Genomic DNA, 24,609 nt, shown 5'->3' on the forward strand with positions numbered 1-24,609 from the left:
CCTGGATCCTGGATCTGGCACCAGCACCCACCGAGGACCAGGACACGGCACTGGGCACCCACTGGGCACCCACAGGAGCACACCCCAGGTCCTGGATCCTGGATCTGGCACCAGCACCCACCGAGGACCAGGACACGGCACTGGGCACCCACTGGGCACCCACAGGAGCACACACCAGGTCCTGGATCCTGGATCTGGCACCAGCACCCACCGAGGACCAGGACACGGCACTGGGCACCCACTGGGCAACCACAGGAGCACCCAGTGGGTACTGGGACACCTCACTGGGCACTTGTATAAGTACACACGGGGCTTCAGGTCACCGCACCCGGATCTGGTACCAGCACACTTTGGGTACTGGGACACTGCCCTGGGCACCGATATGAACACACACGGGGCTTCAGGTCACCACGCCGGGCACCAGTACAAGCAAATGCGGGGCCCCAGGACATCCCCCCGGGCATCCCCCCGAGCACACCCCGAGGTCAAGGCACCCCCCCGGGCACCGCCCACCCCTCGATCCTCACCCGTGTGCGCGTAGGACACCGGGACCCTCCAGAGCGAGACGTGCGCGGACACGGAGGCGAAATACTTCCCGAAGGCGAGCGGGAGGATGTACCGCGGGTACGCGCGGGGCGGCAGCTGCGCGGGGCCGGCGGGCGGGACCCTCCAGGCGCGGAGCAGCGGCGGCAGGAGCCCGCAGAGCCCCAGGATGTGGAACAGCGAGACGGTGACGGGCCGGGGGAAGCCGCCGAGCAGCAGCTTGTTGACCACGTTGCCGCCGGCGCTGAGCCCGTACCAGGCGAGGCACAGCGCGGACACCCGCGCCCCCTCCCGCAGCGCCGGCCCGCGCCCGCCCCGCGCCCCCCCGGCCCCGGCCCCGGGCCCGGCGGGAGCCGCCAGCGGGGCCGCCATCGCTGCGGAGCCGCCGAACGTCAGCGCCGCCAGCGCGTCGCTTCCTGGGGCGGGGCGGGCGCGGGGCCCCGGCGGGGCCGCGGCAGCGCCGTCATTTCCTCCGCACCTGCCCCGCGGCCCCGCCGCGCTCCCCCCGCGCCCCGACACCGCCCCGGCCCCCCGCGCCGCATCCCCCCCGCGCCCCGCAGCCCCCGCCCCGCAACCCGGGGGGGTTGAGCCCCGGGAGGGCCCCGAGGGGTTATAATGACCCGCGGGACACAAAACCGCATCAAAAGCCCCGCCGGGAGGTGGTTTTTCCAGCGCTGCCCAGCCCGGCCCGTGGGACAGCGAGCGGCGCAGGGCAGGGACGGAGCGAAGGTCACGGGCTGGGAGCCACCGGGACGGTCGCTGCTGACCTTTAAAACTAACTCCGGGAACACGTAACGCCGGCTGGGGGAAAGGATGGGTGAGTACCTGGCAGGCAGGAGGGCTTCTAGAGCCCGGCTCATCCACGCACTCTGTCAAAAGACGTTTTTGCAGCGTTAATACCGATAAAAACATGCACTTCAGGTAATGGCGATTCCCAGAAGGTTTGCTGATGAGCCATTTCGTGTCATCCACTGACAAGAAAGAAATGGCATTGTATTAACTTCAGGTTTTAGGATTAGAAGGATAAATTTTGCGAGAGAGGGAGGAGAAAGCAGTAGCAGAGTAACTGAGTCAGGCACAAATGAGAGTCCACAGCAGGTACGCACATGGTAAACTTCATTTGAACTTGTTTACAAAATTGACAAAAAAATATCACCTTGTAAACTTATTCACATTTGTTGGAGCTCACAGAACTGGTTATACTGGCATGCTGAAATAAAGATTGTCAAGCCTCGTCTCACCCTGGATGACACCAAGTGAGTTGACCTTTTAACAGCAGCAACAAACTCGGCATGGAACAAGATTTAAAGCTTGCACTGGGAAGGAGTTTCTCCAGCAGTTTTGTACCACAGGGAAAGGGCCAGGTCTGATTCCTGATGCTCCCTCAAGCAACTGAGCATCAGCAGTTCGTTGGATATAATCTGAAAGCTGTGATGGACTTCGGGCATCACCTCACCCAGTGTGGTCCTCGAGGGCCATCAACTGCATCAGAAATGGAAGCAGTGGAGAAAAAGATGGAGTTTTATCAAGTGTAATGCAATACTTTGTCATTTCCTGAAGTTTGCCCTCTAGTCAAAGGCCTCAAAAGAGCACAGACCCTGTTCCTAAATGGGATCATTCAGGGAAGGAGGGAGGAGGGGCAGAGGGACATAAGATGCACAGTATTTTTTTACATAAACAAAACTCAAGCATTTCCAAAGTGACCTGCAGCTCATCCCTCTACCACCAAATCTACCACTCGGAACTGCAAGATAGGAGCTTTCCCCAACTCCAAACCACACTGGCTCCACCTCACCAACTGCAGAACAACAAAATGGAAGTAAACTGAAAATATACTTGGAAGCATTTTTTTGGTAACCACTTTTCACTCCCAGACCTCAGATTTCAGAAATGGAAGCACAGAGACATCAGCTTTCTGAGACACCCACACATTTCAGTAGCAGTCAGATCACAAAAGCAGTAGGTTTGAACAAGAATGACATAAAAATAAACCAAACCTCATCAGTTGTATTCCAGGGAATGAACCAACTTAATGTGGTCAGAAGCACCCTTCTGTGAAAACCAGGGAAGAACCTGACTCTGCTCTCAGAGGCAGGAGAACTCTCACCAAGCCTCTTCTCCAGCACAAACGGGTTAACAGCATTAACATCACTAAACCTGGGAATATTTTTGGTATAGTGTCCCCTCCCCTGTTCCCCTGGACAGAAGCCCAGCACTGGGGACTGCAGAAAACAGCCAGTCCCAAATGTTAAAGCAATTACAGGTATTAAAATCCTTCACTCTCTACACCCAGGCTCCTTTAGAAAGCACTGTAACAGCGAGGAAGAAAATATTACAAAGTTACCGAAACAAGAAAATGAACTCTGGTTCCTTTAGACTTTGAGGTACATTAACAGCAATTGGGTTATCAGTCTCCAGAGTTAAAAACAAAATCTAACCTGTGTGACTGAACACCACCAAGGTACTTGGAAGACATCCCATATATCCCTAAGAGCTGCTCTCAGCAGTGTCCGTGGCATTTGGCTTCACCAAACTGCTCCAACGGATTCCTAGGGTCAAGGGTCCCTTGGCTGGGCTGAACTGAGCAAACTTGGGGGGGGAGAGGGAGGGAAACGAGTGAAATATAAATAATTCACAAACTGTTTTGTGCAAATTTTTTTTATTTCCACATTTATATCACAACGTGTCCACTTAAAGGACCAAATAGCAAAGTTGCTCCCTTCTGCATCCCAGGAACACAGAAGTCTAGTTACTGTACATTCACTAAGGCTCTTTGTTTTTGCAAATTGCGTTTATGATGGATATCCATAAGGCAAACAATATCTAAAGGAATGGTAACAAGTATATTTCCAGCATACAAACAGGCTTCCTTTTTCCCTCTCACAGTACAGTTACAAACTTGTAGCACCCTCATTACATTTAGATTCTAGAAAAGGTGATTTTTCTTTTTATTTTTTTTGTCCTTTTTTTTTTTTTTTTTTTTTTTTTTTACCTAGAAGTTTGCAGGAAGGGAAAAGGAGGAAAAATATTTGGCTGGTGGTGGTGGGATCAAAAAAATATCGTTAAACATCTAGTTTTTGCAGCATTTCTCAGAGACTGGATTTAAACTGAAACCAGACTAAAGGATGTGGATGCCTATGGAATGTTGAGCTGAAGCTGGAGGCCCAGCCTGCAGTGCAACACCTGCTGTTTAAAACCCAATCTCCATTCACCACATGACTTTAGACCAACGCAATCATGTTCAGAGATGTGATAGAAATAAAACTACAGTTTTTGCACATTGTCTCTCGAATATCTCACTGCCAAATGAAAAAAAAAAAACCCAAAAAAACCCAAATCAAGTCAAATAAATAGATGCATATTTTGTTAAGGTAACTTCCACAATTTTCTCTGTACCTGCCTGTACTAAGATTCCGGCATTCAGAAAGTGCTGGAAATCCTCTTCACTTCTTGGGGGACTAACACTTTTTATAGCTGGCTGGCTAGAGAGTTTTGAACTCACTGATCAACCTTCGTATGCCTTCCTTTGCAATTGTTAGTAAACTGGTAGCAGCATTTCACAAAAGGAGAATTTAAAGGAAGGAGCTGGAAAGGCCCAGCTCCCTCCCCCCCTCTGCTCGTGGGGCCTGTTTGTCCAGGACAGGAGGTTCTCTCCAGCTGGAAGTGGCATCGTGTCTGCCAGTTTTTGCCAACTGCAGGTGTAAAAAAAAAAAGCAGGGTTTTAGCAAAAACCTGCTCTCAGTCTAGGCAGACGTAAGGCAGGATGTTCAACCTCCCATCATCCCCGTGTGGATCTAAGGATATGCACTGTGTCCAATCATACCAGTTACCCTGTGTGTCATAACAACCGTTCACGCCCGGCCAGTTGTGGTCACGTATCCTGTCGAGGTCATCGCTCGTGACCTCCCTGGTGACCCCAGGCAAGTCTGTAGGTTTGCTGTTAGGAGCTAGAACGTGAGTCTTTCTAGCCTCTTTTCTAGTGCTTTCCTCCTGCTTTAAATACTCAGACATGAAGTAGTGAGCTCCTGGAGTCTGTACTCCTGATGAGGACAGCAAGCTACTCTGTCTGTTTAAATATGACTGAATGATTTCATTTCTGGATAACTCTTTCCAGTTCGTTTGTTCAAAAGGGCTTTGCAGGTTGGGTTTTTGCTCCTGCTTTTCCGTTTCTGTCCTGTGCTGTTCAGTAAGTGCAGGGATTTCTACCTGCAAAGGATCTTTCGGTGTTAAAGGTTTTATCTGTCCTGTCATGGGATCAAAAGTGAGTTTTCTCTCTTTTAACCTCACAGGTTTCACACCCCCTTCTGTCACGTGCCCATCCAAGTTGACTGTGTAGTCTCTGGGTCGGTACCTTTTCTTCTTTTTACTGTCAGACCCTGAAGCAGCATCGTCACTGTCCATTTTGGAAGTGTCCTGTGGGAAGCCCACGTGTGGCAGGAGCGACTCCCCGGGGTGGGCGCCAGCCTTGCAGGTAGGAGATGTGTGGAGGGTCCCTGCTGGGTGCCTGTGTCCCTCAGGAGGGACCTGCTGCTCCTGCCAGTGCTGCGGGACCTCGGCGGCCGAGGGCTGGGGGAGCTCCAGTCTCTTGGCTGGCAGTGGAGGTGTGGGTGGTTGCATCAGGGATGGTGGTGGCGATGGCACCTGTGCAGTGTCTAAGAACTGAGACCTCTGAGATGGACTGGGCATCGAATCCTTTGGTGAGTACGTGCTGTGCTGCCGAGCAAAAGTATCCTGCCTGACGTTCCTGGGGCTAAAGGAGGAGCAGCGAGGGCTCTTGGGCTGGTGAGGGCCCGTGGTCTCTTCTGATTTATCATGCTGCTGAAGCACTGCAGTCTTTAGCAACGAGGAAGTGCTTGAAGGTTTTACAAGTCCTGGAGAACTGGTGTGAGGTTTTACAGCATTTACTGGGATCTTATTGTGTTTATCGTTTTCACTGAGTTCTGTCCTGCTGCTCTCGGGCCCCGCGTGTAGATTTACGTCTACAGGACTGGGAAAATTTTCAGGACTACCTCCAATTCCGTTTGTTGGAGGGGGTGAAGAGTTTTGTAATACTTCATGACTAGCTTTGGAGACTTTTGGGGGAGGAGGGCCCTGCTGCCCATCCCTGTGATCGCCTTTCCTTTTCCGATTTCCCAGTTTCTCTGGTTTGGGAGAATTCAGTTTCTGTATGTCATTCCTGCTTTTCAACTCGCTGATGGGCTTCGCTCCAGCCACAGCAGGAAGTTGTGTCTCTGGTTTGCAGTTGTGAGCACCTCCATTCGCTGATCCAGGTGGATTGGGGAGCCCTCTTGGCACTGGGTCGTTCTGGGTCACGGGTTCTATCAACTTCTGCCAATTCCGCAACAATTTCTTGGCACGTTTGGCAAGTTCCTCATTGGATGTCTTCTTCCTCACCTCATTGATGAGCCTCCCGAGCCTTGTTTCCTACAAAGACAGACAAGTTGTTTTACAAACAGGTATCATCATCCCAAGAAAACCCCTTAAAGGAACGTTTCTGCTTTTGCTCACCCTGGTTAAAAACACTAAAGATTTAAGTGTTGAATTACTCTTTTCGGAAGGGATTAGTCCAGCGCTCGGCCACTCAACATGAAACCAGCTGTGGGTTTCAAGTCTTTATTCCCTGAGCTGGGAAAAACATCAGAAAGGAATTCTTTAATGAGAAAGAACATTGAGAATAAAGGTGTGAGTTCAGATGCAGCACCCAAAAGGTTTGTGTTTACCACAGTGAAAGTCTGAGATCTGCAGAAGGAGCCAAGAGAACGGAATTCCAGGGTCTTTGCCTGTTACAGTAACAATTAACAATAAAAATCTCCATTTGACAAAGCTGACTGCTAGGTGTGACATGTCCTACCTTCCTCCTCCACCTCTCCTCTCCCTTCACTCCCCAGTACCTTGGAAACACATGGAAGAGCCATTTAAACAAATTCCTGGGGTGTCCCCGAGTGGTTTTGTGAGCGGAAGGAAGTGAAGTGTTTGATTGTTCCCAAAGCACATTTGAAAACAAAGAATTGTTCCACAAGTCAGATTACTTAAGGAAAGGACTTCAAAGGAGAACACAGACCAGCCTGTGAGAGAAATATGCAACCTGTTGGGATACATATGTTGAAATAACAGGTGGAGTTGTAATTAAGCAACAGTTAAAAGCAAGAACACCGCTAATTTCAATACAAAGGGTGAAAAAAAAATATAAATCAGCCATAAAACTTCTTTGGGCTGTTTCTACGAGTGGCCAGTGAGACTGCAGCTCTCCCACACCTGCTCTCACCAAAAAGATCAGGTATTGAAACCTGCCTAAATGAATTTTAGATTGATTTTAAAGACACACAGCAACTGTATTCCTATTTCAGATTTCTGGTGCTTGGTCACCAAACATCTACGAAGGTGACCAAAACTGCAGAGTCACATTGCTGAAGGCACCCAAATTCATCAGTGGCAAGTGATGATTAATGTAGTGCCCTGCACAAACAGGAACTGTGCTGCCCAGAATACTGATCTGGCCCAGAAAGGGTCCCTGTGTTCAGCGAGATGTCGGAAGCAGCACGAGAGGGACAAAATAATATCTTAATTGTGAATCCTTTGCAATCCATCTATTGTTTCCAGAAAAGCTCCAATGGAAATTAGAAAGGCAGAGAAAGTCCTTTTATACACACAAAAATCATGTTCAGAGCGTGACATACCTCAAGTGCCTCTTTGGTAATGGGATATTTCTCCAGGCTGGAGATCACTTCCAGCACTGCCACCATGTTATGGATCTGCAACAAGGAACACAAAGTCACTTCATGTTTCATGTACAGGTCTTAGTTATCAAATGTAATTTAAGACCTTCCACTTTATAATTGCTGGGAGCCTTAATCACAAACTGCTCTCAGACTGTCTGGCTTTGGGGAGCTGATTGTTCAAGAAATAGGGACAAGGACACTTTACTGACCTAGTTGGAAGCTGCAGGAGCTGTAACAAACACACTCTTATGTAAAACTCAAGGAAACATTTGCAATTAAACAGCTGTGACTTAGTAGCAAAGTTCTGAGACCCCTGGGCAAAGCATCAATTAATTGTCCTAACGGGAAACAAGTGCCTGGTGGACCAAGAGCAGCAGCCACTCCAGTGGGAAATCTGCATTTTTTTTCAGGCACCGCTTCAGATTTACAGAAGTCAGCACTGTACAGTTTTATTCACGATATTGCTGCTTCCTGTGGCTGCACACCAAGAGTCTCCAGAGGCTCCTGGGGCCGGGGCTGTGCCCAGTAGGTGTCCCCAGACCATTGTCCAGACCGGCCGTGGCTCCTCCGGCCACTCCAACACCCCCGGGACCCCCCGTGCTGGGGGGGGAACACGGGGAGGAGGAACTGCACAAACCCACAAAAATCACATTTAAAAAGCGACCCTCAGGTTTTCTCATGGGCTGCACTGCAGCATTTTGGCACCACCAGTGAGCTGCACACAGACACAGCTCCCACAGTCTGAACGTCCCCAGCACACGCGTGATTTTAATCATTTTAATAATTTCCACAAGGAACCCCAGATCCACATTTCAGGGACATGGTTTAGGGGTGAACTCAGTAATCTTAGAGAGCTTTTCCAACCTGAACGAGTTTAGGATCCTACCCAGAGATCCCTAATTTCCATTACCTGATGTTACAAGCACTGAAACCTGGAATTTCTAATTCACCTTTGGAGGCAGATTTAAAAGATAAGCACATGGAAACTTGAATCACAGCCTCATTTATTGCTTAATTGCATTTGTGACTCAACTGGACATGGAGTGCACGTGAGAAAAACCTCTCAGCAAGAACCTCTGCAGGGATCCCACATCACCCTGAAGCCTGAGCAGGAGCATCACCAGCAGCTCTGCCCCCCCAGCCACACTCCCCTGCACGAGTCTTCATTTTAAAAAGACTGAACTTTGTAAGAATTGGTTTTTCCGAGTCAGTTCTACCCTTCCCTTAAGATACAACAGAAGAACCAGGAGCTGAAGTCTCTTTCTTTCAGGAAATCTTGGGCATAGACCATGTTCTGTCCATCCCAGCAGAACTGTTTAATGCTGGGGGTACCTGGATAAACCTGGCAGTGATGAAACACCTTCCCTGATTTTCTGATTTATTTATAAAACTTATGTTTAGAAGTCCAAACAGGCTTTGAATGATTCTAACTCTTACAGGCCGTGAAACCAACTGCAGGCCAAAGATGAATTAATTTGTCCTGGTTCTTTCTTCCCTGAACTACGTTGTCTCTGCAGATATTTACAGCCCTATCATGAGGTCAGCTCTGCTAAGACTCTGCTTAACCTTTAGAGCAGCAATAGCACCTATTCTGGCATATTTTAGTTTTCACTATTTCACTTCAGTGCACTGACTTTCATCCATGTTTTGATCCTTGCCCTGCCCTCAGTGCTCAGGAAGCACAGTTTAGCATCACAGTTTAACTAATATATAATACCAGGGTTGGGGTTTTTTTTTCAGTTTCTAGCACCAGAGCCCCTAGAATAGTTAATGCTCAATTCTGGGACTTTCCAGACACATTTTTAAACTTGTAAAACACGATACTCTCCTTCCCAACACAGATTTTAGACTCTGAACTACCAGGGTGCAGAAGGCTCTGCATTGCAAACACCAGTAATTGGTACAACGATTTTTGCAGTTACTGGTAATCCCCAAATATTCATTATCTAAATGACAAACTGATGGCAAAAAAAAGGATTGTCAGCCTATCAGGAAGGGGAAAGGGATGTTGTGTGTGCACACACCTACAGAGAGATGAAAACTGGTCAGGGAATTTCCAGTAACAGCTTTGCCTTTGTTCAACACACCCAAACCCACACGAATGGATCCCCCAAATGGTAAATCACCTCCCAGGGCCCGGGTCTACACCAGGACTGACAGACTGGGACTTCCCTCCCTCTTCTGGGGACATGTGGTGCCAATTAAGGACAGTGAAAGTGGCTTTACACCACTCAACTCCTGCTAAAACACAAACCACCCGTTCGGGATTCCTCACACATTTGTCACCAGTTCAGAGCAGGAAGGCTCCCAACATCTCACACTTCCAGCAAGAAGCTCCCCTCATTTTCCCTTTTTTCACCTATAGGAAAGTTTGGGTCTTTAAAAATAAATAAATACAATGTTCAGGCAGGTTCAACAACTTCTTCCCCCTTCCCCAGTAGTTTTCTTGGAATGTTTCAATGAAACTGCCATAAAGAGAAGTTTATAATGAGAATCAAATTGCCTGTTTTAAAATAACACAGACTATGAAGTTTTCTTGGGGTACAGTTAAACAGCAATGGAAACAAGATGACCTCCCAAAACACTTCAAGTGTCACCCATTCCATGGGAAGACACCTGTTGGGATAACAGCAATATTGCACACCAGCATCTTTACCTGAAACCATCTGTCACTGGCTTAATAAAATTCATATCTGTCACATAACCAACACGAGACTGACTCTACAAAACCTACCAGGACCTTCCTACTTTGAGCAGCACCAGAAATGTTGATTTATTAATACAAAGGGCTATTAAAGATGCTTATTGGATACACAACAAAGTTCCACAGAGCAGAGTGGGACAGGGAATTTTGGCAGCCTGGCTCTCCAGACACCTGTCAGGAGTGTAACTGCACCACTCAGTGCCTCAAGAACTTGCATTTTAGTTTCTGCCTGCCTTTGTCTGCTTGCACTGCAGCCCTTAGCACCCCCCAAAACAACAACTGCCATGAAGCAACCCCAGGACCTGCATTTGGGAGCTGTCAGGAACCAGCTCAGAATAATTTACAGAGTGTTCCAAATGATCCCGAGCTGTTCCCGTGCTGGGAGCACTGACTGGCACAGACCAATTCACTCCAAAGTTTACTGCAGAACATCTGCTTTGAGTCATCTGTGATAATCCCTTCCAGCCAACCCTAATGACAGCCACAGAAAACAAATCTTATTTATTCCATGCAAGGCTCCTTAAGTCATCCAGCCATTCAGCCACACTCAGGAGCTTTACTACTGCTATCCAAGATCTTTTCCAAGTTAAGCACTAAATGTTTTTACTCCAGCCTCAGACAAAAGCAGGGGTTTCTGAACCCTCTGGAAAAGATCAAACAGCTTAATTTCCTTTTCTTAACTGCCATCTTAATCCTATTTTAGCATTTATAAACCAGGACCGATTCAGTAACTAACTTCAGGGGAAGTGTAACCCAGCAGTTTAAGGGGGGGTTTGGGAATTTTGAGGTACAGCTGCTCCCTCCCACCTCCAATTCCAGTGACACCTTCCCAGGGAGATCTGAAAACTGCAGCAAGCTCAGCATCCACCCGAGCTGCATCACCATTTCCACGTGCTGGGATGTGTTTTCTGTTGGACCAGCACACTCCATGTCATGTTTTGATTCTCTTCCTTCACCTCCAGACTAGTTCAGATCCCAAACACAACAGAACCCCCATGTAACACCTCCCTGCCTTCCCCAGGACTGCCTGGACACGGCACAACCTGCACTCCCTCCACTGCTGCCTGAGAAACAAAGGTTACACAAACTTTCTACTGCAGTCATTTGGATAAGCAATTTTAAGTTTTGGTTTTTTTTTTTTTTTGTTTTGGTTTGGGTTTTTTTGGGTTTTTTTTTGGTTTGTTTTGTTTTGTTTTGTTGGTTGTTTTATTTTTTTTTTACATTTCACAGGGATGTTTCTAAAGATCTCTGCATGCACAACTAGACCAGATCTGAGTTAGGAAAGATGAGACACTTAGTTAGGCCTGGAGTAGAAGGAGCAGCTATTTCTTTGTAACACGAAAACGTTGGTGCACAATCACAAAAAACTTGCAGTGAAACTGCTAATGCAGTTCCCTGCCCACTGTGTTCTGGTAGAAAGGCACTTTTGCATCACAAAGGTCACATAACAAAGCTAAAAGGCACCTTTTGATACAGTATAATCGCCCACCTGGGGCACATCAGCACCTTTACAAGTTTTTAAAGGGTATTTAAATTTGGTCCGCTAAGCCCAGAGTCCCCCATCACTGACACTCTGCTAAAACCAAAGTGTAACACCATCATCCTCCCGAAATCACAGGTTAAATAATCAATAACCTGGCTCCACTGTGGGCCAGGTGAAACAGAGCTCACAGGGATCACAACACACTGGCTTGGAGAGAAAGTATTTGCCACCATACTTCTTCAACTTACTTACTCAAAATATCTATAAATACTCCACATGTTGCTGGTTTCAAAGAAGGTACTTTGGCATCATTGTCCCACCTGTAGCATCAAAGCAGTTTGACAGAAGCAAGCAGGGAAGTGGAGACACCACAGAAGTCTAAACAGCTCTTCCATCTTCCTACAGACACAAATCCAGGTGTCTCTTGCCAAGCTGGAGTTTTCTGTTGCCAGTCAGTACCAGGAGGGTCCAGACAGTTCACAGGAGCATTTGGACAGTGTTTGTTGTCCTCCCCCTGCCCCTGGGGCCGGCAGCACTTCACGGAGGAGTTACCAAACTGTCACAGATCACAGGGCTGTGTACATCCTCAGGAAAACGTTCAAGAGAATCCTGGGTTCAGGGTGAATCTTGCTGCAGTGGCCACGGAGGCAGAACTGATTCCAAGGAGGTGCAGTGCCCACTCCATGAGCGACAGCACCTGCTGGTAATTCCTTCTTCTCGGAGCTCTCGGCATCTCCTGCAGCCAAGCACCAACTCCTGCCCACACTGGGGTCCCCCATCAGTGCCACATCTTCCCCCCAGCACTACTTTTGTATAAAAGCTACTTCACTGCATAATAATCTAAAATATGGAATAATAAGAAGAGAAAAGTTGCTGTTTCACAGGAGGCTTTATTTGAACGTGGCAATGGAAGCACAGCGGTGCAGGGATTATTCACCTCACAGGTAACAAGATAATCAGACACTGACAACACACACCAGCAGCAGGAAACTGCAATGTCATTTTTTTCAAAGATACAGCCCAAACACACCAAATTAGAATCCAGGTTACAACACGCTGGTATTTAGTTCAGTTCCCTTGCAGCTGATCTATTAACAGTTCCCCCTACCCCCAACCTGACATGGTGTTGTCTAAAGATAGGGAACACCAGACACTGCTCACAGCCACCACATACCAAAAAGATGATCATGCACTACTTTGTTCACAATCACTGAAAATGTTTGAAAGTCAGTTTGCCAAGAAAGTTCCAACACTAACCAGAGATATTCTTGGAGGTGGAGGCCAGTTTTCAAATAGTATTTTAGTAAAACAGATCTTTAAACACGAAGGAATCGATGGTTTGGGTTGAAAGTCATCCACTGGGAATATCTTCTATGATAGACAAATTCATTTGGAGTCCGTGCCTTAAAAAATAATTAATTTGTGGTGCAAAACACAAGTAAAAGGTAGAAGAAATGCTTCTTGACCACCAAGAACTGTCCAAAGAGTGTCCAGGCACAACAAGCATTATCTGTACCTCCAGACTTAGAAGTTCCAGGCCTGATTTAAAGAGTCAAAGCAATTTGCATAAGTTTTATTTATATTTAGGCTTTATTCAGTGGTAAAGTAACATCATCCAGATACCTTTCTGTGTATACACTTTACAAAGCCAGGATCAAACAAGAGTAAGGGCAGGTTCCAATAAAATTCCGTAGTGCAAAGAAATGGCCAGAGCTGAAATATTTCCCTGGAGTTGGTTGTGCCCTCTGCTCCCTCCTGGCAGTGCCCACACACATCCCTGGGCTGTGGAGAGGCCACAGCAGCCAAGGGAATAAGGAGAGTTTGCCAGCAGAAACAACACCAGAAAACACAACTGGTCCCAGCACTTACAAAGGGCCTGGAGACACAAATCCCCAGCAGTGGAAGTGCCACCAATGCTCCAGCTTTTCTCTCCATGGCCCAGTCCCAGTGACACATCCAAGGGCCCTGACACAGCAGGAATGCACTCCATGCTTGGGCATGGCAAGGGAAAGCACCCAACAAGAGGAGTGTCCATTGGAGGAGCCATTTAGAAGACACAAGAGGTGCTAAAATACAGACTGTGAAGACAAGACACACCCCCAGTCCATGGGACAGAAGTGGCACTGAGGGAAAAGCTCCTGACTCCAGGAAAAGGTCTTTAAGGCCAACAGAAAACATCAACAGTGAAAGACTTTTCTCCATTTGTATTTATTAGCCAATAACTGGAAGACATTTTTGTTCCTGCAGAGAGAAATACTTGTCTGTCAACTCCAACAGTTACTAAGCATTTTGTATAAATACCTTAGGAATTGTACCTGTAGTGCCAACCCTCAGTTGAAGATGAAACAGAGAATGTGAACCCCCACATTTCTTTTTCCACCCCCACAAAAAAACCCTGGGCAAATAAAAATCCATTAGCCTGATTTAAAAAGACCTGAAGAAATAATAATCAATTGGAAAAGTGGGTGGCACAAATTCCAGAGGAAGGGCCATGGAGCACAATGCCAGGCACTCACTGCCACTCTCACTGGCACCCACCAGGAAAGATAATTTAGTGTTGTTTTCCACACAACCCCAAACTGCAAGGAATGGTACAGGAATCAAACTGATCTGGAATTACGTGTCCATTCAAGGTGTGACAGTTCACAAAGAACATACATAAAGAGGTCAGAGGAGAGCGGTGGAAAGAGGTTTTGAAAACATGGTTAGTAACAAAAAGTTTAAGTACTCATTTTACACAGTATTGTAAAAATAAGGATGAAACATGTGAAGCTTGAAACCAGCCTTCCTCTGCATTATTAGTCATAATAAAGAAAATGTTAATCAACTGTTTTCATGCTCATTGGCCTGATTTGCAACAAGACAAACACTGATTACATATAAAATACCCAGAGAGCTACCAATGCACTCAAATAAACTCTTCAATAGTCTCCAGAACCACTACAGAAGTTTAAGAACAGATTAGACAAGTCCAGAAGGAGCTGTTTTATAAAGGTGATGCTACTTCAGGGGAGGTCATGGACCACGAAGCTCCACCAAGTCCCTTCCATGAAAGGTCCCCTACCATTCCCACCTGGGGAACAGATCCTGAACAGCAAGGAGCAGGTACACACTGAAACACCCATTTCTATCTGCTCCAAACTAGACTCAGAGTGGCAATTTAAAGTTCTGTCCTCTCAAAGAGATCCATACAGCTGGAGCAGTTTGTATTAGAAAGGACTTATAAATTCAATACTCCAAACCTCCCTGCCCCAGCACAGTGCTCTGAGTGAACCCAAAGGAGATGCCCAAGGTTTCCATCACCACTCAGGCTCTGTGGTCACTGTCTATCACCATTTCACCACCTCACATCCCCTCTAGATCCCCTCAATCACTGCACTGCTCCTAAGGACACCCAACCATGACAGAGTTTCCTTTGCCCACATCAGAATCATTTCTCCTCCTCTTCCTCCCGTACAAAAACTTCAACCAGACTAATACTGGTAGTTTTATTATAAGCCATGAACTGAGATCCAAAATTATTCCTTCAAAATTTAGAGAGCCATAAAATGAGGCTGCTGGGCAAGAAAAGTCACGGGAACAACTGGTCCTACTTCGACGAGACAGAAAGGCAGTTTGATGACTATTCAAGCAGAATAATACAGAAAATCCAGCCTTAAAATGTGCCCCTTCTGATTTATCATGAGTTTGGTGCTTTCTGCTGTAAGGAACTCACCTGAACTCACTGTGGTACCTCCTTGGGTTATGGTGAGGGCCCAGTCAGGCACCAAACGGCCCTTAAAGGAGTTGCTTGGACAAAATCATTCTGTGATCACCTGCTCCATCTTAATCCACTCCAGAGAACTGGTGGACATTTAAAATCATCCAACATGCACTGAAGGACTCGATGAGAATGGCTTCAAGGGGTCCAGAGCTTTCTGAAGTTCTTAAATATTATGTAACCCATTCACAGAGTATCTACCGAGAGCTGTTAACACAGAGCAGTTTATATTTGAATGCAACTCAGAAAGGCCCTATTAATGTCACCACAATACAGACTTTTCACTCTTTTCTTAAAAAATAAAACCATCTATTAATGTATAAGAGTATTTTAAATGCAGCAGGCAAACTGTTATCAAATTCCTAGGGAAGCTTCTTGGACAATTACTTAAATGATGGAGGAATCATTTAAGGAATGATTCCTTAAAACGAATCTTAAGGGAGATGAGAGCCTGATGAATAAAATGTTGAATACATTGTAGAATTTATTTATTCATCACACTGGAGAGTAATATGCTCCTGTGACTGCTCATGAGAATTTAAGCATGGTCTGTTTGTTCACAAAACCAGAGAAAAATAGTCTCACAAACTGGGAAAGTTTTAAATGTCAGGTTTGCAGAGAAGTCACTGTATCCTTTCAGCAACAGTTACCAACACAACACTTCTGTCAGGACATATCACAAGGGAGCTTTATGGATATGCAAAAAAAACCTGAAATGGATTTACTCATCTCCTAGAATCATTGCTCTTCAAATTTGAGATTAAACACTGCTGCCAGTCACCCACTTCCAAATAACTCTGTTCTCTGAAGACCATGCAGGTCCTCAGGACAATATCACCTGTCAGGAAAGTGGAGCCTTCTCAGTGGAGAACACTTGGCCATTGCAGCCAGTGGAAATTTTGTTCCACTGGGAACAAAATGCCTTTTCTGCCTTTGGATGGGAAAAAAGCCTTTCCCAGAGGAAGGTGAGCACGGAGCTGTTTCAACTCAGGATTACCAGCTGAAGGGTTACTGTGAGAGCAGCTCCACTCCAGAGCTGAGTGTCCAGTGTTTTATTTGTATTTAAACCCAGAATACAGAATCATTGAATCACAGAATGGTTTGGGGTGAGAGGGACCTTACAGCCCATCTCATCCCAGCCACTGCCATGAGCAGGGACACCTCTCACTAGACCAGGTTGCTCCAACCTGGATTTGGACACTTCCAGGGATGGGGAAGAACATTCAGGAAGCTGCAACCTGGCGCTCGTTATTTCTAACCTTGGAGCAAAAAACTTCACCATTTCCACTTCAGAAAGCTCCAGTGAGGCTTAAGCCCCTTGGCAGCCTGTCTTACAAAAGTCCAGTGAAGAAAATGCAAAGTCAGAACCCAATAGCTCAGATTTGGACACACAAACTCCTCCACACATGACAACGGACACAGAGTTTTACACAGTGCACAGACCCCTCCCAGTGTGCTCAGCCCATGAGCTGCAGGCACCCACCTTCACAGATACACCTGAAACATCACCTCCTGCATCTGCTCTTCCATCTCATTGTGCTCAACTCTATTCAAGAATCAACTGTAGTTTCTCTAAGGATTAACTATAATATTGAAATATTTTTTTCCTGGAACTGTCAGGATGATTCCTGGAACTGTCAGGATGATAACTTATATACAGACATAAAACTCCCTGTTCTTTCCCTTGCAGTTTAAGTATGGAGCACAAGGAGTGTTACACACTGACCTGTTCAAAAAGCTCTGCTTAAGCCATGGCTCGAGTTACAGATACTTGTAGATGTGCTGGAAGTTTGTTCACCAAGGAGAATTTATGATTGTGCATCACTACCCTGGGAAAACACCATGTTCCTCTACCTTCCACAGTTCTATCCTCCTTAACAAATAAATCAATGCAGACCTGTGCTATAACTGTGATACTCCACAAGCTGATCCTGCATGGAAACTATGTGAGAAAGCAGCTCCACAAAGTGCTGGCTGTCACTGTCAGACAAGACTTCCACCTCTGCACACTCATCTTCACAGCAGAGTCTGAAAACACAGCCAGATCCCAGAGCCAGCTGTGGACTCGGGATCTCTCCTCCTCAGCTGCTGGGTTAGAAACCACTTTGCTCAGTAAAACAGAACTAATTACATTTTACTTCCAGTGACTCCTCAATGGAAACTGCTACCACTGACTGTTTGGACACGCTGAAAATTGTATACTTTGGTATTAACAATCACACTCCACTGCCCTGTGAAAGCCATGCCCCAGAAAACACCAATTCACTGCCGAGTTTAGCAGACTGCACCTCAAATTAAAGCAATTTGCTGGCACTTAAATATTGTTCCAGACACCGAAAGCATGAATTACCCACAGAAAGAGTAATTTAGCTGTTAGAATACTGAATAAACAAACCTACATTTACATTAAACTTAATGTGAGGCACTTACTTACCTTTACCTTAAATATTTCTTTAAAAGCCAAGAGTATAAGTGGGGCCACATCATACCACGTTACACAGACAGAAGGAAGTTTATTTGGAGTTATCACCAAGCTCAAAATGGGTGAGAGGAGATAACAGCAAAGCGTTATCAGCCAAAACAGACATGTTTTTTTATGTATAAGAACTACCCTGACATTAATTTTAACTCCAAGCCTTATATATTGGAGTAATTCTGCCTTAAAAGAAGTGCTTCTTGACTAATTTCCTCAGCAGGCAGAATCGATTCCTCCTTTCCCTCTGCTGAAACTTTTGTGGTTCCTTTAAAATAGAAAACTCTTACTTGTCAGCTGCAGCACCTTCTTGAAGAAACTGGAAAAGGACCTCAGAGGGAGAAAAAGCTCCAGCTGCTCTGAAGCTGCTCTCAGCAGGAGCCAAAGGGGCCAGAGTGACAGCGCTGCTGTCACATGGCCACAGCAAAACCCTCAAGAGAGGCAAGGACACACACCTCACTGCTCCTGAATCGGGCTCACCCTCAACTCCCTGGACAAAACCCTCACAAACGACCAAGTGCAGTTCCTAGACCAGGCCCAGCCTTCAGCTGAAGATTTTCCTGTTTTCTAATGCATAAGTTGGGTGTTTCTCCAGCCTGTGCCAGTGTCAGGCTGCAGTGCCTGGGCAGCAGGAGCTGTACCCCAGGCCCACCCCAGCTCCAGCCTCTGTGCCCAGCTCTCTGCTCTCCTGGGTTAAAGGTGTGCCAAGGTGCAGCCAAATGCCCTCATTCCCCCCGGAACACAGAGGTCCCCAGGGAGACAAAGTCAGAAACCACCACCCTCGGGTTCTCTGCTGCCTGGGAAGTTTGTTTCAGCACATCCCTCCTGCAAGGACCCACACCTTGCACATCAGCTGTGGTTCGTGGGGACTCTCAGAGATTGCTCCCCATGTTTAAGCTCCCTACCAAAAGTTGGTTCTTCCATTGCCTGCCTGCTTCATGGCTACACCAATAAAAATGTGTTAATGGGTTATTTCCCTGCAGCCTCTGAGCATTCAGTGTTCACTTCTCACCCAGGGCCCACAGACAGCACGTGCAGGCAGGTACTTGCTGCAAAGTTTTATCATTGGGATTTAAAAAGCCCTTTAATGATCCCCTTTAATGAACCAGCCTGACAACGAGAGGGGGCCACCTGGAGGGTGCTGCTCTGCAACAGCCTGAGCTGCCACAACCCCACTGTCACCTCTCCTCTGCCACACACCAACTACCAACTACTGCTTTGTGCCAAAACTGAACCTCCCTGAGCCCAGGGGGAGCTGGGCAGGGAAAGAGGCCCCTGAGGAGCCCCTGCTCAGGTAGGTTTGGCCAGGTGAGTCCTTGGCTGGCCTGGTGCAGGGTCACCACAAGGGAGGGAACAGGAACAGCTGGAGGTGGGGATGGGGATCCCAGCAGCAATCCCAGCTCCACTGGCAGCTTCAGCTGGTGTAAGCACATGGGTTTAAGCCAAAACAATCCAACTTTTGATCATTTGGAGCATTAGCCACACAACCTTTAGTGTAAGGTGGTGGTTTACTCTTGGATTTGCAAAGCTCACTCAGGAGTTACTACTCGGGAGCATCCTCCTGGATAGCTATAAAGACATTTCCCAGCAGTTATCCCAGAACATGGAGTCCCTGCACTGCTGCATCCCCACAAACACAGGATAATTCCAGATATCTGTGAGACACACACAAGCAACAGCAGCAATAAAGGCTCTACAGGTGAAACTTTGACCATAAGGCAGCGACTCTGACCTCAAAAAACCCAGCCAGGCACAGTTGACTTTTGCAGGTAACACACACCTCCTTCCTGCCAGGTCCCAAGGCAGCAGGGGAGCACGAGGAAGCAGCAGCATTCCACTTCTCATGGAATCCCAGAATGGTTTGGGTTGGAAGGGACCTTAAAGCTCATCTCATTCCACCCCCTGCCATGGGTAGGGACACCAGGTTGCCAACCTGGCCCTGGACACTTCCAGGGCTGGGGCAGTCACAGCTTCTCTGGGTAACCTGTGCCAGGGCCTCCCACCCTCACAGGGAAGAGTTTCTTTTCTGCCTCCATACTTTAAGACCCAACTTTGCTGCCACACCTGTGCCAGAACTATTGGTGGTGCACCAAAAGTTTTATCAAGTGACTGAGTTCCATCAAAAACTACCTGGGAAAAGACACATATACTGTCTTTTCTTCTTTAAACCCCAATCAATCCCTTGGTTCAGTTCACCACACCATCCTGCACACATAAAATGGGTGTGTGTAGCAGGAATAAGAAGTGGGTGTTATTTAAATTGTCACTGCTGCCGAAACAAACACTCAAATTACAGCTTCAGAGCAAATGACTCTTGCCATCATCACTGCAACCTGGGCATTTTCAAGGAATTAACACTGGAAAAGCAGTTTGGCATTCCCCTTGCTTTGACCCCTCCATCCAAACTCTCTGATATTCCTGTTTGCTCAGGTTTTGCCTTAGCAGCCTCAAAGTTCAGAATGGTCTCACTGCTGCAAGGAAAACCGTGAAAATGAAAAGTTTTTAAGCCCCCAGCCCCTCAGACCCTCTCAAAAAGCGACAACCTGGACTGACACCAAGCCAACAAAGCACTGCCAAAACCCCAACTGTGCCATCACCCTCACACAGGTGAATTCAAGTGAACCCAGGTTTTTTCAATACAGAGCACCAAGAAACACAACCCTCCTCAATTAAGGCTGCTATGAAGAACCTGAACACAATGGGACTCACTACATCAGGCCCAAATCTTTATCTGGAACCCGGGACTGACACAATAAACTTTCCAGACCCTCCATGTTAGGAAAGGCCCCAACCACCTGCATGTTTAATCACACACCTGAAACAACTCAGGGCCTTCACGCACAAAATGTGAGACTGATGAGCTGCAGCAAGGAAAGGAACAAAGAGGGTGAGAGGTACAACAGGTTCCCTGCACTCAAAACTGCTAAGCTCATTAAGGCCTCCAGAAAAGGATAAAGCTAAAGCAAGAGCCATTCCTAGTCTACTTTCGCCCACACGTAGCACTTCCTGCATCCAAAGAAATCACTGAAACCCTCAGGAAGTGAACCACCACCTTCCTCTGCTTTCTGTTTTTGTGTTATTACAGCAGTGTCTTGCAGCTTCTCCCGGCTTTTAAAACTCTACTAGAAAGTATCTTTCTCCCCAGTGAGGGAGGTTTTGTCTCCAGGACCTTGGTAAAACAACCAACACAGAAAACAGCCATGGAAGCAGCTTTAACCCTGCAACTGGTGCCAGCTGGGAGATCACCCCATGCCAACTCACCACCCAACATATTATAACACACAGACCGATTTATTATTAATAATCCAGACCATGGACCACTCCTGAAGGTCTGGGCAGCAAGGCCAGCTGAGATCCTGCATGGACAGCCCAAGTTCCAGCCAAGCCCAACCTCACAGGGAGCACATCCCAGGCTGTTGCTCAAACCAAAGCTGGATTTGTGTGGCAGAAGGGCATTAATGGCAAATAATGGAGTTATTATCTAATATTTAAAAACAGGAACAGATTGCTGCATATTCAGCATGAGGAACCATTTGATGGCCAGCACAGTTTAGCAGTCAGTTGGAAACAAGAGGTTTGGCCACAGAGCAAAAACCAACAGATCTCATTACTCCTGATGGCAGGTAATAAACTCCCCGAGGAGCACAGAGCACAAATTAACAAGGCAAAGGTGTTCTGCTGGGTGGCAGAGGTGGTTTCTCAGAACACAGAATCCGAAGGAAAAAGCCTTATTTCCACCAGAACCAAGGAATATCTCCCCTGTAACACTTCATACAACCCCTGCTTTCCTCCACCACGAGTCCTGGAATATTCTCACTAACACAGAAGCTCTGGAAGGCAAGTGGTGTTGATACTTAGTGCTTAGGTCATGGAGCAGAAGTGGTTTGCCCATGTTTTTTTGAGGGAAAAAGGCTGAATAAATGAAGACACAATACCAGACATCCCGTGTGGCTTCCAAGATGATGTAAGTTCTTTAAAAATAGCTTATTTCTTATAGGTCTCCTTTGAAATAGAGGTTACCCGTGTAAATCCTGAACCAAGTATGGGAAAATAAGTTATAAATACATTCTGCAGCAACTACTAGAGGAGGCTCAAGTGTTAAACCTGCATGTAAATTCTACATTGCTCCCAAGTCAGCACAGTTTTACAGAGCAGCTGGGGATGAACAATCAGCACAGGAGATGATTTCTTCAGGCCAGCAGGTTGTGAAACCTTGGGGAAATTATTATTTTGATCAATTCAACAGAGGTAGAAAAATTTATGTCTCTATTTTTTTTTTAATTTAAGCCCTGATCTGAGAGTTAACCAAGATCTGTATAACCACACAGACCCTCAGAGCTGCACAGGAATGAATATCCACAGTGGCAGTTTGTGTAAGGGGAGGTATCAGTCATCTTAAATTTACAGACCCTACAAGAACCAACCATGTCCTCCTCCTCACCCTCACAGAACTGGCCTGGTTTTGCACACCTGACATTGTTAGTGCAGCTCTCACCCTCTCCAGAAATACACACATAACACACACCAACTACACTGAAAAGCCTGAGTGAAATCCAGGCCTCAAAGCTCGACTTTCTTGGGAAATGAGGAAGTCAATGACAATAACAAATATTGTAGGTTTGAACGCAACCACTTCTGTCAGGAGAAGATTCTAAAACCAGCAGAAAGTAGCCAGTTTTCCATGTGTCCCTGCAGGCACAGCAGCTCATGGCTGCACAGACTCTCCCAGCAGGAAAACACCAGAGCAGTTTCTTGTACTTTTGCATTGCTGCCCCAAGTGTGATTAAACTCAGCATCTACTTTTATACATGTTCAAAATCCAAGTTTTCCTTCCCTCTGTGCCAGGTAGCGAACAACCAAAACCACCACATATCCCATGTGCTTTGGAGCAAAGAGCCTGAGCTCCAGGCCTGCACAATAAACCTCAGCCACACCACCTCTGCTCTCCTTCAAGAAAAGGTTAAACTGGAAGACAGCCCCTGCCTACAGGCACTTGGGAACAATGGGCTGATTTTTCTGCCACCAATTATTGCCCTGGATAAGTATCAAGTATGTAGAATTATAATTTAACATACATCACACTCCTAAACTTAAGGGGCTACTGACCTGTTGGAAGTTCAGCAGAGCTGATGCTCTGCCCTCCCCTTGCAGGGAGCTGCCTGGTTATTTTGGGTCCCCTCACCAGGACAGCGCTGCCAAAGCCTTCCCAGCACAGTGTAACAGCCACGTGTGGAGAAAGGGAAAAGCATCCATCACAAAAGACACCTCCTGGCCGCTCAGCTCTGCAGAGTCACAGTGTTTTAGAAAGTAACACCAGAATTAGGGTAACCATTGCAGCCTGACAGTTCTGAAGTCAAAAGACACCACGGATCTGTTAGAATTTTATTAAAGTAGGTTGGCGCTCGGTCTCAGGCAGAGTGAAAAATCTGCAGCCACAGAGAGAGAGCTCAGAGCAGACAGGATTCCTGAAGTGCCCCAACTGATATTTCAGCAAGATCCACAGTGAAGCACTGCAAACTCAGACAGCTCCAACGTTTAACAGCCCCCAATTACCACCAGCATTCGTCACTGTTACTCCAGTGTGTAACACTGCAGCTGTGACGGACCCAGCACAGGGGGTTCTACAGAACCTACAAGGTCACAGTGATTTTTCTTCAGTCCCCACTTCAGGCCACTCCAGGGGGGCTCCAAACGGCAGCAACTTTATTGGCTGCTTTAGGACTTTGATACAGGCCTATCACAAAAAAGCACTTGTTCAGAGAGCAGCAGGTATGACTTTAACAGAACCAAAACACTGTTTCATACCCCCCAGCCCCTGGAACAACACCCACACGTTCAGCCTGATGTTCAGGCTGCCCCCACAAACTGCAGATGGCCAAGACAGACCCACGTCTGCATCCTGCAGTGGTGACTGTTGATCTAAGCCTCAAAAATCAGGACAGATTGCGGGCTCTGCAGTCCCCTCACAGCAATAAACACCTAAGCAGAGAATTGCTCGGACGAGCCAAAAAATGCCTCACAAGGAGCAAGCGATCCTTCAGATGACCACCACTTAGGGCCACTTACAGGTGAAACACACGCTGACTCCTGTGCTCACACCACATCCCAGAAGGAGCACATAAGCTCATTACGGCGCTGCAGGAAGGGATAAAAAGCGAAGACCGAGGCTGCTCGGCGCTGGAGCAGCTCCAGAGCCCCGGGGTGGCCCCGGAGCGTCCGCGGGGCCCGAGGAACAGGTGGGCGCCCCGGCAGGTCCCGGCGAGGGCCGGCCCAGAGCCCCCTGCAGGCCGCGCCCGAGCCGCGGCCTGGCGTGGGGAGGCGGCCGGGCGGCCCCGCCGCATGGACGGGCAGCGCCGGCCGGGCCCGCAGCACCGAGCGCCGCCGGGGCAGGGGCCGGGGCGGCCCCGGCCGGGCGCGGAGGGGCTCCGGGAGCCTCCACCGGGGTGGCCCCGGGCTGGGGGAGCGGGCGGGCGAGACGCGCCGGGGCTGCGGGACCACCGGGCGGGCGGCGCGGCGGGAGCTCCGCGGGACCGCCCGCGGCGGAGCCTCCGGTGCCCCGGGGAGGGGGTGGTGTGGAGGTGGCCCCGGAGGGCCCCCCGTGTGCCCCGAGTGGGGGGGCGGCGGGATCGCCGGGCGCAGGGTCGGCCCGGAGTGCGGCGGGGGGGGGGGCCGTACTCACGTTGCTCTGCGGGTCGATGGCCTGCAGCAGCCGGTCCCTGATCTGCTGCGGGGACGGGGCCGGAGCCGCTGTCATTGCCTGGGCGAAGCGGGGCGGCTGCGGGGCTGCGGCCGGGGCTGGCGGGCGGCGGCGGCGGCGGCGGGGCCGGGCCGGGCCGGGGCGGCGGCGGTTCCTCACTCGCCGGCGGCGGCCTCGGGGAGCCGGAGGGGCATGTTCGCTGCGCGCGGGGCTGGGGGCGGGCGGGGGGC

At 48.1% G+C, this 24,609-nt stretch overlaps 2 protein-coding genes across 5 annotated transcripts in view; both read right to left on the reverse strand.

Annotated features, from left to right (window-relative positions):
- SLC35E1 (solute carrier family 35 member E1) overlaps positions 1-915 on the reverse strand; it is an 8,446-nt gene extending 7,531 nt beyond the window's left edge. Inside the window, exon 1 of the mRNA XM_017833622.1 lies at positions 428-915. Coding sequence (XP_017689111.1) covers positions 428-915 — 488 coding nt within the window. The remainder of the gene's footprint in view (positions 1-427) is intronic.
- Positions 916-3,185: 2,270 nt separating this feature from the next.
- On the reverse strand, positions 3,186-24,467 carry MED26 (mediator complex subunit 26). 4 transcript variants are annotated; one of them, XM_017833680.1, is made up of 3 exons: positions 24,362-24,467; positions 7,221-7,295; positions 3,186-5,967 (listed from the first exon to the last, which is right to left on the reverse strand). In XM_017833680.1, the coding sequence occupies exons 1-3, from the start codon at positions 24,434-24,436 to the stop codon at positions 4,282-4,284; spliced, it is 1,836 nt and encodes a 611-aa protein (XP_017689169.1). In that variant the 5' UTR covers positions 24,437-24,467; the 3' UTR covers positions 3,186-4,281. The 4 variants fall into 4 exon arrangements, with proteins under 4 accessions (XP_017689169.1, XP_017689171.1, XP_017689170.1 ...); XM_017833682.1 differs by lacking the exon at positions 24,362-24,467 and adding an exon at positions 17,644-17,662; XM_017833681.1 differs by lacking the exon at positions 24,362-24,467 and adding an exon at positions 11,702-13,634.
- Positions 24,468-24,609: the final 142 nt, after the last annotated feature.

The sequence above is a fragment of the Lepidothrix coronata genome, unplaced genomic scaffold (genome assembly GCF_001604755.1).
Source record: "Lepidothrix coronata isolate B3197 unplaced genomic scaffold, Lepidothrix_coronata-1.0 Scaffold219, whole genome shotgun sequence".
Taxonomy (NCBI): domain Eukaryota; kingdom Metazoa; phylum Chordata; class Aves; order Passeriformes; family Pipridae; genus Lepidothrix; species Lepidothrix coronata.

What these genes read in the sequence shown, in the direction of transcription:
- MED26 (XM_017833680.1), bottom strand. Translation starts at nt 24,436, where the DNA reads ATGACAGCGGCTCCGGCCCCGTCCCCGCAGCAGATCAGGGACCGGCTG. An exon ending in CCATCGACCCGCAGAGCAAC is followed by an intron (nt 7,296 to 24,361) that starts GTGAGTACGGCC and finishes TCCTTGTTGCAG; the next exon opens with ATCCATAACATGGTGGCAGT. An exon ending in TTACCAAAGAGGCACTTGAG is followed by an intron (nt 5,968 to 7,220) that starts GTATGTCACGCT and finishes CTGTCTTTGTAG; the next exon opens with GAAACAAGGCTCGGGAGGCT.